The sequence below is a fragment of the Balaenoptera acutorostrata genome, chromosome 9 (genome assembly GCF_949987535.1).
Source record: "Balaenoptera acutorostrata chromosome 9, mBalAcu1.1, whole genome shotgun sequence".
In the NCBI taxonomy this organism is placed as follows: domain Eukaryota; kingdom Metazoa; phylum Chordata; class Mammalia; order Artiodactyla; family Balaenopteridae; genus Balaenoptera; species Balaenoptera acutorostrata.
Window position 1 is genome coordinate 58,382,085 of NC_080072.1, and position 16,682 is coordinate 58,398,766.

A 16,682-nucleotide genomic window follows, 5' to 3' on the forward strand; every position below is an offset into this window, starting at 1 on the left:
GAAACTCCACCTGAATGGGGGTGGGAGTTGGGGTTCCTTCAGCAGGAGTCAGTACAGGTCAGGATGTTCTTCAGGACCAGGCAGATGGGAGCCCTGCAGGTGGGGATGGCAGGCCCACTGCCTGCACCCTGTGAGCCTAGGAGATGTGAATGCCATGATCCCTAGGACCCTGGCTACCTTGATGATTCTCTGACTATGAGAGTGTATAAGATGTTATCACACACCAGAAACCTGGTCACTGAGATGTAAGAGAAAGAGCACGGGCTCTGGGTTGCTAACCTAGCTCTATTTCCTACTTATGAGACCTCGGCAAATAGCATTGATCTCTGAGCCTCGGTTTCTTTATTTATGACGTAGAAACATACGTAATCTAACTTCCAGGGTGTTTGGGAACTGATACTGCACCCTGTATGGTGCCTGGCATGGAATCAGTGCTCAATCAACAGACTGCTGTCATTATGATCTTGGCTTTGCCAGGCTGTGTGACCCTGGACAAGTCATGGGACTTTTCTAAGCTGTGGTTTTCTTATCTTTAAAAGTGTGATTTAGATAAACAAAACATTTGCGTAGGCTCCTGCCAGATGTAATCCCAAAGTAACAAAAACATAAACAGGAATAAAGACGCAGAGAATGGACTTGAGGATACGAGGAGGGGGAAGGGTAAGCTGGGATGAAGTGAGAGAGTGGCATGGACATATATATACTACAAATGTAAAATAGACAGCTAGTGAGAAGCAGCTGCATAGCACAGGGAGATCAGCTCGGTGCTTTGTGACCACCTAGAGGGGTGGGATAGGGAGGGTGGGAGGGAGACGCAAGAGGGAGGAGATATGGGGATGTAGGTATATGTATAGCTGATTCACTTTGTTATAAAGCAGAAACTAGCACACCGTTGTAAAGCAATTATACTCCAATAAAGATGTTAAAATATAAATAAATAAAGTTCTAACTCAGAAGAAGAAGAAAAAAAAAAAACATAAACCCAAAGTGAAATGGGAGCTCTGGCTCTGGGTGGAGGAAGAAGGCTGAAATGCTGACATAGAAGAGCCCAGAAATATCTGGACTCTTTTTGTTGACCCTCCCCCAGCACCTTCTCCCAGCTCCCTCCCCCCACCTGCCTGTCTTCACTCACCTGGAAAACAGACCATTCCTCAACCCTTTTCTCTCCTTGCTTAAATCTCTTTCCTTAGGAAACGTTATCTTAACACCTGTGGTTTGCCAATAATCTCCAAGGGGTGGTAGACAGCTCAAATCGATTCATTTATCTCCATTTCCAAGGCCTCCATCCTGGCCCAGGCCAGCCTGAGCCCCTGCCGAGACCACTGTCACAGCCTCCTAACTGGTGTCCCAGCTCCTACAGCTGGAGAAACTTTCCAATATGTAAATCAGATTAGGTCACTCCAGCTCAGAGTCCCACAATGGCTTCCTGCTAACCTTAGGGTAGATTAAAAAACAAAACAAAACGAAGCTCTTCACGTGCCATGTTAAAGCCAGCACGGTCTGGCTCCTAGTACCTCTCCAGCCTTACCTGATACCGTTCTGCCCTTTGATACCTGCATCCCACACTGTGACCATCTCAAAGTTCCTTCAACTCCCAGCTCTTGCCTATCCCAGGGCCTTTGCACATGCTCTTCCCTCTGCTTGGTGTATTCTTTCCCCAAACCTTCATCTAAACAACGAATTTCTACCCCTGTCCCAGCCATCTAAATTAGGTCCCCTGTTTGTTTCTCCAGAGTACCCTCTTCTCTTCTTTACTACAATGAATACTTACCATTTACCATTATACACTTACAGGTATATTGGATGATTGTAATTAAACTTAAGAATCTATCTCCTATTGTCTCAAGCACGTCTGTAAACTCCCGAGGGCAGGAAGTATGGTTATTTAATATACCATGGACACCAATGCCTGCTCAGGACATGGCAGGTAAAAGGCAACTAGTGAACACTAGTTGAATGTGAATATGAACAGATGTAGTGTCTAAATCTGCCTGCAACCACTCTGGACCTGCTCTTCCTGCTGGCCCCCTTAAAGCAGCATGCAAGGGGCTTTGAGCCTTAATAAAGAAGTCCTTGCTGCCTTACGTGTTGTAAAGAGACTGAACCAAGGCTTTTCCCTCCTCCTCAGGTATATGGGCAGCTTCTCCTTTTCCTCAGCCTCACTTAGCCTCACTTACTAGCCTGTGAGGACATCAGGGGCAGCACCACATCTGTCTCATGGCTGCACCTAAATGCCCAGGCCAGGGGCTGGCACACAGTAACAGGCTGTCAGTGAATACGTACTGAACCAAACAGACCAAACAGTGAAGCCTGTGGCAGATACCGATGACCCCATATTCACTTCCCCTCTTCCTTTTGTTTCGAGTGCCAAGGTGGCAAGCTAAAAATATTCCTCAGACTTCCTTACATCTCTGAATGTCCAAGTGACACAGCTCTGCGAAAGAAATGTAAGCTGAGGGTTTTAGGAAAAAATTGGCTTCCCTACTTCTTTCCCCTTTTTTTTTCCTGCCTGACATTCAGACATGAGTCCTGGAGCTGCAGCAGCCACTTTAGCACCATGAGAGGCAAGCATGAAAACAACAGCCAGAGCTGAGGATGGCAGAGTGCAAGGGCAGAATGAGGCTTGTCCCTGATGCCATGCTGAACTGCTGTACTGGCCCTGGATGGGCCTGCCCTAGACCGAGAGTGTACATGAGAACATCAAAATCCCACTTAAATGCCACTCTAGCAGAGATCTTGTTACCTGCACACTAAATTCATTTCTAACTATTCCCATGGAGAGACAAGCTTTATTGCTAGTACCTACTGTGTCCTTGAGCTCCCTTTGCTTCTTTCCTGTCCTCGAGGCCCCAGGCCCCAGATAATTTACAAAATAGATGGCAGAGGCAGAGGAGGGGGTGGCGTGGAGGTGGTGGGAACCCTGCCCTGTCGTCTGCAGGGACAGCTGCTGGCAGGGCTGGTCTCCAGGCTGCAGGTGAAGCGCTCTGATATTCCAAGCTCTCCTCCACTGAACAGATTTTTGGCCACAGTCTGTCTCCAGTGTGCTGACTTGAGTTCTACCTCCCACCTACAATTTCATTCCACTTATACCAGATTGCTCCCAATAAATCGCTGCTATCAGGGAGAGGTGAATTCACACGGCACTTTTCCAAAGAGGTGTTTTCAGTAGAAATTTCACAGAGTGCTGCCAATGTCATTTACAAGAAGGTTAAATGGATTACCGAGAGACCCTGATTCGTCATTGCTGTATTATATCTTATAATTCAGAGGAAGGGGATATGGGGAAGGGTGGGGCAGAGCTTATGAGAAACTGAAAATCATTTCTCAATCACTCCTTAGTTTCTTCTTTGAAGTAGTGCAGGTTTTTAAACAAACCACAGTACATAATGTCAAGAGATTTTTCTCTCTAGATCCTTGCAAATGCACCCAGAGGCTGACTGAACAGTAGTCTTACCCAATCAAAGCGAGGGGAATATACAAATAGCACTGTCCACCGGTCTCTGGAAAATCCTGAAAAACCCAACTTTGATGACCGTTGTAAGATAGAAGCTCATGTGAAAGTATCTATTTACCCCTGGGAATAAAGAGGAATGGGTTGCAGGGACAGCAAATAAAAACACCACTAGTGCTACTGAACTGTCCTTCTGTCCTTCCTGGCTCCCCCCTCCACCGCCCTCTTCTTTTCTCTCATGAAATCACAAAGCTCAATCCCAGGAAACTTCCTCTGTTATATACATTCATGGGCTCTTGTTCCGGGCCCCGCAAGATAAAGCCAGCAGCCCTAATCATTTTATTCCCTTGCTCAAAGCCTGCAATGGCACCTCATACCTGCAGAATGAGCTTCTCCCTTAGGGTGGCGTTCAAGGTGCTCCCTGATGACTCACTTCTCCCCATCAGGGCATCCTTGCTCGAGTCAATCAAGATGGTGGCTCTCTAGAGCCAGCGCTTAATTTTCTGCCTACCTCTCTTTTGCTCACGTTCTTCCTGCTACCTGGAATAACATCCTCAACAAACCCCTGCCATTTCCTCCTTTAAATGTGAGAATTCTACCCATCCTTTAAGGTCCCATCAGGTGTCACTTCATCCAGAGAGCCCTCCCTGACCCATCTGGCTGGACGTGCCCTTGTCTTCCTCCAACCCTCACGGCACTTTGACCAGTGACTCCACGAGTGAGCCTTCTTTCTCTCTTCCTGGATTAGAGGCACTTAGTATGTAAATGCTCCTCTCCTTAGTCAAGACCATGAACTACTTTGGCCAGAAACCACGTCATACCTTCTCTGTATCTCCACCTTAGGAAAGAGCAGGAATGTAATCGTTTTTGGATAAAGGCAGAAAGGAAGGAAGGGAGGATGGAAGGAAGGGAGGACAGAAGGAAGGGAGGATGGAAGGAAGGGAGGACGGGAGGATTAGATCTGCTTCTAGTGCCTGGACATAGAATAGGTCAAGTTATAGCAGCTGCCTGGGCCTGAGCAAAAGGACCCTCCTCTTTCATTACCATGAAATGTCCTCAGACCAGGAAGACCAGGGCACGTTTCTCGTAAAATTACCAGGGTCTATGTTTTCTAACAAGGATTCTAATTTCTTTTCTCTGGGTTTCTAAATCCACTGTGGGGTAACCTCTGTTATTTTCCGACTTGGCTCACATTGCCACAATGTCAAGGTGATCTGTCCTTTTATGCTTCAGCATCAACCAAAATTAAAAGCTAAGATGCTATATCTAGAGGCCCAAAACACTGCAACACTGACTTGTCAGGTCTTGGGGTTGCAAGCAATGCCTACAAAGGTATTTTTGTTTTGAAAATTTTGGATGTTGTGAGATTTTTTTTCATGGTCTTTTTAATGACTTCTCAAGAAAACGTCCTATGTTGATTTAAGATGCTTACTTATATTGGAGGCAAATTAATAAAGGGGAAATTATATTCCATATAATACAAATAGAAATAAAATATTTATTTTATCAGACCAAACAGTAAGACACTCTGGCATCATGGACAGAACATGGGATTTGAAGACCAAGTTTCCATCCTAGCTCTGCCCTTACTGACTGTGTGACTTTGGGCTAGTCAATTAAATTCTCTGAGTCTCAGTTTCTTCATCTGTAAAGTTGAGATCAAAATGAGAATTACCTAAGGTTCTCGTTCTTTCTTACATACAGAAAAGAGCTAAGCATGGTCCTTAACACACAGTAGGCGCTCTCTAAATGTCTGCTGAATGAATGAACAGGTGGAAAACCAAAGTAAGTGTAATATCCAAAAAAAGGGGGCTTGATCCTGAAAAGAGGCAGATGGCTAAAGAAGGAAGATCATGAGCTTTGGAGTCAGACAGATACAAATTCAAGTCCTGGCTTTTCTCAAAACATCCCTGAACCTCAATTTCCTCATCTACAATAGGGGGTGAAAATAAAAATAATCATCATGTGGAGTTACTGCAGGGCTTAGAGAATGTATTTAAAGCCCTGTGTAAATGGCAATGGTGAATTATAATTTAGCTATTGGTATACATCTTCCTACTTCATTCAGTACTCGGGGTCAGCCAGGTCACCTACCCCCAAACGGAGCCAGAACCAGAAACAACATAACCTTCAAATTCGAGATCTCTGCATGTGGGGGAAAGGCCATTCTTTCTGAAAATAGCTGCCATGTTTTATTCTAAAATTTGCTCAGTTTCAGTGGTTTGTGTGCATGTGTGTGTGGGTGAGAGAGAAAATGCATCTAGTTCAGAGGGAGCTCTGTCAACAGCACATCTCCGTGTATATATATTTGTGTACACAGTTTGTAAAGTGCTTTTAGATTTTTTGAAGGCAAAAGATAAACTTATTTAATTTAAAATCATCAGCTGGATTGCATTAAATGGAAGGAAAAGCAAAAACGTTCACAATATAGCCATTTGTTAAATTAAACACAATTATTTCTCCCACTACTTAATTACAAACAGACATAAATACTCTGGATTCTGACATCTCAGATCTTCTTAAATTCTAGCTCTGCATTTCAGCGTGTAACGGAGGGAGGGCCACATTCCAATTTGTGTGTTAAGCAAACCTGAGAGTTACAATTGTATATTGGGACTATAATGACTTCACTAAAACAAGACCTAAACTTTTAATTAACCTGCCAAGACAAATTACAACTCATGGTTCACAGGTAAAGACCAAAGACAGCTGAGACTCAATACCAGAGACTCTTGGGGAGACAGGGATTAATAGCAACATCAGAGTCAGTCTGTTTTTGTATTAAAAAAAAAAAGGTATTCATTAAACAATCACTGCAGCTTGAAGGAAGACAGACAAGTCAGAAAGGCAGGGAGAGAAAGGTGGACAGAGAAAGGGGATGGGAGAAAATATTAACCACTTCCATGTATCGAAGCCTGGCCTGGGCACTTTATATTTATTCTCTCCAATCTTCACAATGGGGATTGCCAAGTACTATTATTGTTTCATTTTCCTGACAAGAAAGATGAGGCTCACAGAGGTGACGTGACTGACTGTGGTCACAGAGCTAACATGCAGCAGTGGGAGAAGGCAGGAATGGAAAGCAGTGCTCAGAAGGCATTTGTTTTCATAGCTTAGTTGACAGACCGACCACCAGAATCAGGATCACCTGGGCTCTACCTCAGGCCTACTGGGAAAAGGCCCAGGAATCTGAATGTTAGACTCACTTCCCAGGTGATTCCTTTGTACAACAATATTTGAGACCCCCCCCCCCCCAATAAGATACTGTAACCCCTTGTTACTCAAAATGTGGGCCACAGATGAGCAGCATCTCACCGGGTGCTGGTACAAAATGCACAAAACTCTAAACACCCAGCCTGACCGACTGAAGCAGAATCTGCATTTTAACAAGACGCCAGGTGGTTCAGAGAACTCTGAGAAGCACAATACAGCCTAACTGCTCTAAAAGACATTATAGGGTTAAAGGAGGTGAAGACAGATTTCATCATTTAGGTGAGAACAGGAGAACCTGAGGGAAAAGCAAGGCCATCTCCTTAATTATGACAAAACAGGTCAGCAAGCTCTGACAAGCCAAGAGTTGGCAAGGGTACCTAACTGTACCTACATCTTATTTCTCTGAGAGGCACACCCTAATTAAAAGTAGCTTTCTTTGGGGGTTTGTATTAATTTCCTTTCATATTTGTGCTCACTTATTAAAAATACAGAATTCTGATTGTAGGAGACCTTAGTTCTGAGCAAGCATGATACTGCGTCTAAGAGAAATCAGGCTGTGAGACCATGAAGCTGTAACTCAGGCACCACTAATGACTTGAAAATCATGTCTCTAAATTGAAGCCACCGTGTCCAGAAAGAGAGAAGAAACAGGGTCTGGAGCCTGGCAGACCCTGCCGAGTGTCAGCCTAATTGATGGTGAGGACCAGGACTGGCTCTCCCATGACGGGAAACGGGCGGCACCGACAGCCTCCTGGGTCACCACTAACCACCGAGCTGCAGCCTCAAATTCCAGAGTCTCAAGGAACCAGGAGACGGAATCTGTGCAGGGCCAGAACGCGAATCAGTGGTGGAGATTTAGAAGTGAGCATACTTTCTACTGCACCTCAAAAGGAGGCATCAAGGGAGGAAACCAACAGCACAGCGGCTGCCAAGACTGCAGAGACCAGCAACTAGGACAGACACTTCCAAAATAAGGACAGCACGAAGTGATATTTCCTACCCCGGAGCTGATGTAGCCTAACAGCTCCACCTCCCTCATTTTGCTAAGAGGGTAGAATGTTGAGCCCGCAGTTACGGCAGAAGCCTATACACTGTGCACCGTATTTAATGGGAAGGTATTCTCCGCCTCAACTCTACAGGCAAAATTGCAAATAAGAGGAAAATGGCCTGAAAATGACTACTGCTGTTTAGAAGGAAGAACCTGGGTCTTGCAAGAGTTTTAGGAACCAACGACCAGATTCAGAGGTTTTTTATTCAACTCCATTTCCCATGTCAGAGAGGCTCCAGCCAAGGACCAAGACAGAGTTTTGAGGTGAACTCAAAACAACACAGAGGTTTTCATTAAGCAGAAAATCCATCCCCAAGCATTCTGGTTAGTGGAGTTTTGTCTTCTGGAAGTTTTATTTTCCTGTAGGGGATTTTATCTCCAGGTTGTGTCACTGCACTTCTGATATAAACCGACGCAACGTTTTCTGACCTGAACCACTGAGCCCAACGCATCCTATATCACACTGTGGTGATCTAAGGAGGAGACAAATTCTGTGCAGTATATGGGTAAAGAAGAGAAATTCCTTAAAACAGGGTGCCAGGCTCCCCGGACACCCACAGGCTTGTGAGGTGGCCAAGGCGCTCTCTCTGAACGAGAACTCTTCCAGTACGAGGGACCAGAAGCTGTTAAGAGCTCATTTAAATCCTCCAGGCTTGCTGTCCGCCAGAGCTCAGGACATCTCGGTTCTCTACAAGACCCCGATCTGATCAGATTGTTCATCCAGCCCTTTGCATGGCTATTCTCACCCTCTTTCCAAACCTTTATCTTTTTTTTTTTTCCTCATCTGCCAGGGGTTGTTGGCTCCAAAAGCAAAACAAACAAGCAAACAAAAGCTCACGTAAGAAACCAAAACCCCAAATAGCAAATCAGTGAGTTGAACCAAGGGAGATTATAAGGACGAATACAGGTGATGGAGACATGTAACAAGAATTCCTGTCTCCTTGTCAGTTTCGCCCCTTGGTGTTTAAATGTAGCTGCAAGTCCACACGCTAGGCCACAGATAACACGAGAAAGGCGGTGGGCAACAGCGCTGGGCTCAGGTGCCAGCCCAACATGGCCTTCCAGCTCCTCCTGTCACTCCCCTCCCTCGTTTCCCTGCATCTCACTCCCATCCCTTGCCCGGCAAGCCCAGTCAGGATGGCCTCATGCTGGGTGGCCTCTGTAGCTCTAGGCAAGACACATCCCCTTGTCCACTTCGACTCCCAGGATCCCCAAGTGTCCTCTCACCCGAAGAGACAATATTCCACAGACCCCAGAGAGGTGGAGCTTCCTTACCAATGGCAGTGGTGAGAAAGGAAACCACTTCAGACTCCTTCCCATCATTATAAAAAGCCAGGTGCCAGATTCCTGAATCCAAATACTGGATGAAGCCCGTCTCATGGCTAGAAGGGGGGACAGCTCCCCGAGACTGGCGCTGGGGTCCCTCCAGGCTCCGTGCTTCCTGGGTCAAGAGCCTCCTTCCATCCAGCAGCTCCACAAAGTCAAACTGAAGTACAAAGAGAGCATAATTAGCCGGGGACCTGCTTCACCACAAGGCTAGACTCTTCAGGCTTCTCCCGGGGAGGACACGGGGAGATACAACCTGAAACAGGCAGAAGAGGCTAAAGCCATGTGAAGGTTGACCAACCAACTCCAACTCCTTCCCAGAATCCATTTTTCCCTGGTAACGGTCTCCTGATACTCTTGTGAGTGCACTGTAATTAGTGGATTATTTTCAAGTCTCAGAGTTTGCACAGGACAACCATGCTTTTCCAGTGATCAGAAACCCAGCCACTGCATGACTGTTTGAACTCCAACCCCACGCAGGTGATGGCGGGCAGGAATCCCAGGGGTCTAGGATTGGGCCTGGAGCACTGGATGTGGCTTAAATGTCAGTCAAGTGCAAACGGAAGTTTGATTTATACCTGTCTTCCTTTCCTCAATGACCCTTTCTCAACGCTCCAGTTTCAGGGAGCAGTTTTAGGGGAACTAAACTGGATTAGCTCAAAACTCTATCAATAATTACATGCTGTGTCAAATACAAGTGCTGATTGATCCAAGCCTACTAGCGTGAGAGACTTGAAGTCAGTCACACAGTGCTAACAACAGGCAGGTGGGGAAGTCCTGCTGGCCTACTGGCAAGCAAATCATGCAACTGTCTACCCGTCTGTCTGTCTATCCTTAAAGCAAAACAAAATAGATACTTATTCTGTCTCATGTGAAAATGTCTAGGGGCATGAAGTCCAGGAGCAGCACAGCAGTTTTACAAAGAAATCAGAGGGGCCCAGGCTCTGTCTACTTTTCTGCAACTCCATCCTTAGCAAATGTATTTATCTAGCTTTTATCTAAAAATTAAATAACTACGGGGGCTAGGAAGACTGCCTTTGGCCAGGGAATGTCTGATGGATGCCTATGATTTATATTACTCCAATCCCAGGGCTGGGAGGCCCTCACACAAGTCTGCTCTTAACCCATCATGACTGGTAATGTGTCAATCATCCTGGCCGAGTTTTTTTTTTTTTTTTTTTAATTGAAGTATAGTTGATTTACAATGTTGTGTTAATTACTGCTATATGGGAAAGTGATTGAATTATACATATATATACATTCTTTTTTTAAATATTCTTTTCCATTAGGGTTTATCACAGGATATTGACTACAGTTCTCTGTGCTATACAGTAGGACCTTGTTGTTTACCCATTCTATATATAAAAGCTTACACCTGCTAGCGCTGGCTGACTTTCTTAAGTGTTTCTAGTGTGCATGTGTCTGGGTAAATGTGAAGCCCTGAGGAGAGAAGGGATGCTTTACTCTGAGCCAGGTCCTGCACCAGCTGCCTTCTAGATGTGGTTCTCCACTCTTCACAACAGCCCTGTAAAGTGGGTATTGTTATCACCATTGGCTAGATTAGGAAACTTGCTCTGAAAGGATGTTACAGGCTCAAGGTCACATAGCTGATAACAAGAGGATTCAAACCCAGGTCTCTTTGACTCCAAGGTGCATGCTTTTTTCTCTAGATTACACTTCCTGGATAATTTAACTTCGAGACTGGGTACTAGTAAAAAAGGCTGTTGAGAGACTTCCTAGAAAGACTTGCTCTTAACAAGCTCCAAGGATACAACCCTACTCATCCGAAAGGTAGGGTCTGAGAGAGGGCAAATGGATGAATGGGCTATAAAATACATGAAATTTCCTTCAAGCTCAGAGATTCAGGCTTAAGCATTAGGCTTCTTGACTTAGGCTTCTTGAGCAGGGTCCGTGGGGTTCTGGTTACCTGTGTGTGTGAAGGAGGAAGGCCTTTTCTGCCATAAATGCCGACCAGAGCCGCCTTTCCCAGAGACACATTGAATTTCAGATGCATAGGATGGTCTATGAACACCTGAGATCTCCAGAAAGTGCCAGGAGGAATCTTCTGGGAAGCCCGTCTCCCCACGTCGATTTCTCCAGAGTCTATAAAACTGTCCTCGGGAAAGAAACTACTGGGCTTTCCTACCAAGACACAGGGAAGGGAAGACAAAAACATCACTGTTAGCCACACGTGAAACCAGGGACCAGAGCATCTGAGCAAGCAGGGCTCTCCGATGCCTCCCACTCCTCTCTACAACATTTTGCTGCCAGCCCACTCCCTGCCCCAGACTCCTCCGTTGAGGAGTAAGAATGCCCAGAACTTTTTTTTCCAATGATGCCCAAATTGTTCTGCTAAAAATATGCATTCTTCCAAAGCAGAACGGGTCCTCCCCAAGGGCCATCTGTTTACTGCATAATTCTACAGCTTGTTAAGATATATTTTGATCCTAAAAATAATCACTTGCAGTCACATGAGAATAACTCTGTGTGTATGTGTGTGTGTGTAAAAGCATGCATGCTAAAAAAGAAAAGATAGAGGGAATGAGGTGTTGTTGTTAACTTTCCAACTCAGAATGGTTCCCCCAGCAGTGGGAAGCATGACCTGAGTAGAGTCAGGTAAATTTTACAAGTTCACTAGTTTATGTGTAATTGGGAGCCAAATTCTGAGGCTCAGACATGTGGATGAGAGTTTGTGTTGGGAGGAGGGGTAGGGTTGGGGAAGATGAGGAAAAGGGTACGTCTGAAGAGAGAAACCATCCCTGAAAAACGCTTCTTTGTCTTGAATGGAGGGCTATGAATATCACTGTGCTAAAGTGGGTAAAGATGAGGGGATTTTTCAAGTTCAGGCACAAACCTTATGACATACTTGGAAATTCAACCCAGGCCCCCAACCCTGCAGGTTGCTGGAGTGGGGGGGAGTGGTCAAGAATAAGGTCTCTTGCCCAATTCTGTCACCAATCAGGAGAGTGACAGCTTTCTGGGCGCACCCCAAGTGCCAGGAAGGAAGGCTGCTTATCAGACTTCCTCTATTTAGTAATTAAACACACTCACATGTGAAAAATATAAACCCTAACTTCCTGCCAGACATCAGCCCTCTGAAGAGTTGGGCGGGGGCAGGAGGAGAGGACAGGGACATTAGAAGACCACCCTTAGGACATTAACAAGCCAAAATCAAGTCAACAGACCACATTTTATTTGTCATTAGAAGGACCTCTGGGTATCCTAGTTCCAAGGTTTGTGGTGGTGTTATAGATGTTGGAAGAGACACTTTAGAGACCGAGAATCCATTTATAAAGAAAACACATTTGTGGGAACTTTTTATGAAAAGCACTTGGGGAATAAGAAATTAAAATGTTCTTTTCCCCCTAGCTTTGTAAGATTCCTTACAAAGCACATTTGATGCTGAAATGGAGCTTGGCAGGGCACTGTTGTAGTCATAAAATATTTTACTGTTTTAAATAATAAAATTCAATTTAAATGTTAAACTTCTCCATATGTTATCATTCCTTATAAACTCCTAGGCAGAAACATCAGGTTTTTAGCTTTAAACCGTTAAACGTTATTTTAATTAAAAATATGCCAACAAAAAAGTTAAAATGCATGCTCTCAATAAAAGTATCACTAGTATTCTGTCGTTAGCATGGGAAAGAGCTTACATTTAATTCCTTTATGGAAGGAATATGCCCCAGACTTTTACCTTGAAACTGTAAACACACACAAACCATGGCACTGTGGTTCAAAGACAGAAGCCAAATTCACAAAGCATTAAGATGGAAGAGAATTACTTTCACATTCTTCCTTATCTGATTTTTGGGTTCCCAGTACCACAATCCTTTTATAGTCCAGGTAGAAGATAGTATACCCTTCAGCTTATAATTCTGTTAGGGAGGCAGAACTAGGAGGGAGTATGAAACAAAAGCAGGATGAGTTCTGAGCTTTTTACTGCTAGAAACTGCATAGAAATAAGCCCGAGACTCCTAATTCCAAGGACTCGTTTCCTTTGTGAGTAGGTAGGAGTCAGAGCTGATGGGATTTGGGAATTGTCTGCATTCAAATAATTCCTGTGTCTGAGAATGAATAATGAAAACTTCTCCCACTTTTTGGCATGCCGTTGGAGAACCCTGCACAGTTCATTTCCCCTCCAGTGAGCATGTTTTTAGGAGACAACTATCGAATCGGCTAAGTTCTTTAGCCTCACAGGTCAGAGGTCAAGTCCAGAGACTCTCTAGAGGTCTGCAGGCCCCAGAGGCATAAGTAAGTTGGCTCTTACCCCAGAGGAGTGGCAAAAAGGAATATTCTTTTCTAGCACTCCAGTATTTCACCAAAGCTGGCCAAAATGGGAGAAAAAAATCATATTTGGTGTGTATACAATGATATAAAAATAGTAAACTCTGGTCTACGGCACACTCCCAACCAGGACCTTGACTTTCTTGGCTGAGTCTGTGACGGCCGCTCTGGAGCTTAGGTTCAAAAGTGACCTTTGTAACAGAAGTCACCTTGTCCAGATCCTTGGGGAAGGGGTCACGGCCCAGTGTAAAGGAAAAGTTTGAGAGGGAAAGAGCATCCCCATCTTGGAATTTAACCTTTATCATTCTTCCCCTCTGGTTCCTAGTGGTCCCCACAGGGACTAACCTTAAGGATGAGATGGAAGCTTCTGGGAGGGAAGACCTACAGCCTGCAGAGTACCTCTGTCTGGTGGGAAAGAGGCACGAGATTTGCTGGGCTAAGGGCTGTTCAGAGTGAGCCCACCCTCATCCTTTCCTGTCTTTTAAAAACCCTTACTGCCTTTCTCTCTCCAGATCTTATAACCTAAGATTCTTTGTTCTTAATTTTGAGCACCAAGATGTGAGCACTAGGATAGAAAATATCCCACTACATGGCAATTCCCATGGTGTAGGTGGTGGAGTAGTGACAGGGGTAGAAGGTAGAGGCAGTTGGAGGCGACAAGTCCTGTGCATATAATTCTTTTATTCCTACCTACATTCTAGAAAACAATAATAATAATAAACATTATTAGTAGTAATAGTAATAGAGGTAGCAGTACTAATAGTAGTATAACCTATCATTTATTAAGTTCCAACTACATACTGGGCATCTTTATATGTATCGGTTCTGTTAATCCTCACACTATTAAAATGTATATACGGATGCTCAGAATGTTTAAGAAACCATTGAGATGGAGTCATTTGGGCCGCCCCTTTATTTATTAGAATATGGCTTCTTAGAACATCAACTTGATAAATTATTAATTAAAACCCTTCAAAGATATTCTCAATGGTGGCAGAATGCATTGACCCTCTTTAAGAGCGAGGGTCCAATTTAATTCACAGTCCTAGCGGGCTTAATACCAAGGCTAGACCAGGAAGATCCAAGGCCCGTTGGAGAACTTCCTGCCATCCTGGGATACAAAAAATTGACAATTTTTATGAACTAGGATCCCACACACAGGCCCCAAAGTTAAAGGGAGACAGTCAGTATCTCAAGACATTCATAAGAAGGACACTATACAATCAGTGCGTGCCCGAGAGGCTTAACAAAGTACAAAGAGCTTAACTCAGAATTAGGGAGCTCCAAGAGCACGATTAGGTTTCACAGGGCAGATTCTACCGGTAACAGTTCTTTTCTTTATAAAGATATAAAGATTCAGGTTTCCTATAGCTATGCTGTGGAAATATGCAATCATGTCTGTAAAAGAAATTTCTCAACAAATTACTGAAATGATTGGATAGCTCAAATAAGGGAGATTTGGAAGAACTGAAATTCCATGCACTTCCCAAGTTCAGTCTTTATTTTCCTGAACTGAGATTTATCCAGATAGGTTCTAAATTCCTAATCAACCAACACTCTCCCCCCTCCCTCCACCTTTTTGGTTCTTTTCAATGCAATAACTTGCACAAAGATTTCTTTAGTTTCCTTAGCAACTGTTTGAAATTTATTTGGTTATCAAAATAAGCTGTTCCATTTTGGACAGCCCAGCTGAGCCTGTGTGCAGCAATTTGCATGGTTCAAACTGATGGGCAATTTTGATTTCACTGCAGAAAGAAGAAAATACTATCCCTGGCCCACCAATTAAACCATCAGAAATGCTTGTTTATTCAATGCTTTTTCCCCTTTCTCCATTAATGCATAACATAAGTTCTTATGGTTTTACTTCGAAAAGCTGCTGTATTTGGTTTCCATCCCACGACAACCCTGAAATGGTTATAGCCACTTTTGAAAATATAGTATAAACTGCAGTTTGATGTTATTCTCAAAGACACAATGAACCTTTAAAATACTGGGTTCATCATATAGTTCACTTGTATAATTAAAAAATATATACCCTTTAAAAATATTCACAGATGCCCCAGACTTTGTGGGAATCTTTGAGGGGAAAATATTAATTAGTCTGGATTTCTGAGATTCTAATAACTGACATGGAATGGCTTGGGATTTGGGTGGACAAGAAAGGAACTAACATTTGTTGAGTGCTTCCTCATAACCAGTCTTTGAAAAGATAGGTGTTGGCAATCCTTGTTACACAGATGAGGAAACTAAGGCCACAGGAGATGGCGTAACGGGCCTGAGTTAACAGAGCCAATAACTGGCAGGGCCAGGACTCAAATCCTGGACTGCCTGGCTCCAAGGCCTATTATCCTCTTTCCACCCACCACACTGCTTCCCCTGCCATTGCGGAACAGGGCTCTAATCTTAACTCTGGAATCAGCTCTCTGATACCCTCAGAAGGGACAGGAAATATGCACTCACATCAGTGTTAAGGACTTTCCCCCTTGAGATACGTCTAAGGAACTAGATTTTTAACATCACAATTAAAAACGTAAACTGAGTACACACTGGTTTGACCAAGGCAAAAGAAATTAAGAAACATGTGGTCTCACGTAAACTAGAGGAAGATGTGTCCTCTGTCTCTCCAGACCGATGTATTTTTTGTCACAGCAATTGCTTTCGATGCTGACCACCCTCCAGCATTGCATTGCATTTTAGGGGTTTGTAAACAGGCTTTCCATTTGCATTAGTAATGACAGATAATCCCTTTAAGCAAAAATACTCCAGCGAAAGCAAACCAATAAGCTGGTGCAATTTTATTTTGTCTCTTATCTGTACCTCCTGCTCCTTGGGAAAAAGAAAACAAAACCTAAACAACCCACAAACTAATTTCATTAGAGTGGGAGACTTTCGATAGATCCAACTCCTGTTGAAAGAAAGTCTGATAGAGAAAATACATTTTTCTAAATGAGATCTTTGAGGTTTAAACATATCTTAAATCTGTGTTTGTTGATTCTAAAGACAGTTGTCATTTATGGTATTCACCTATGACATCTGACACTATAAGCTGACATGGGAATCACAAGCCAACAGGAAGGACCATGGACAGGGCCAACCTGAAAAAAAAATTCTAAAGAACAATCTGGTTAATCATATGATGATTCTGTTACTAATTTCACATGTAGAACTTGTGAATTAGAATGGACGTTACAGATAATATAGCTCAATAACCTCCTTTTAAAGAGGAGGAAAATGAAGCCCAGAAAGTCTTTCAAGGGATTTGCTTAAGGGCATCACAAGTGGCAGCAGCTGGACTTGAACTCAGGGTTCTCGACTCCTAACCCAGAGCTCTTCCCATGGCTTCATCCATGCTCCCTC

The 16,682-nt window shown here is 43.9% G+C and overlaps 1 protein-coding gene across 1 annotated transcript in view; it reads right to left on the reverse strand.

Annotated features, from left to right (window-relative positions):
* Nucleotides 1-16,682, reverse strand: part of TENM4 (teneurin transmembrane protein 4) — a 745,685-nt gene that overhangs the window by 178,798 nt on the left and 550,205 nt on the right. The window contains exons 13-14 of the mRNA XM_057553431.1: nucleotides 10,966-11,180; nucleotides 8,988-9,198 (exon numbers count right to left, since the gene is read on the reverse strand). Coding sequence (XP_057409414.1) covers nucleotides 8,988-9,198; nucleotides 10,966-11,180 — 426 coding nt within the window. The remainder of the gene's footprint in view (nucleotides 1-8,987; nucleotides 9,199-10,965; nucleotides 11,181-16,682) is intronic.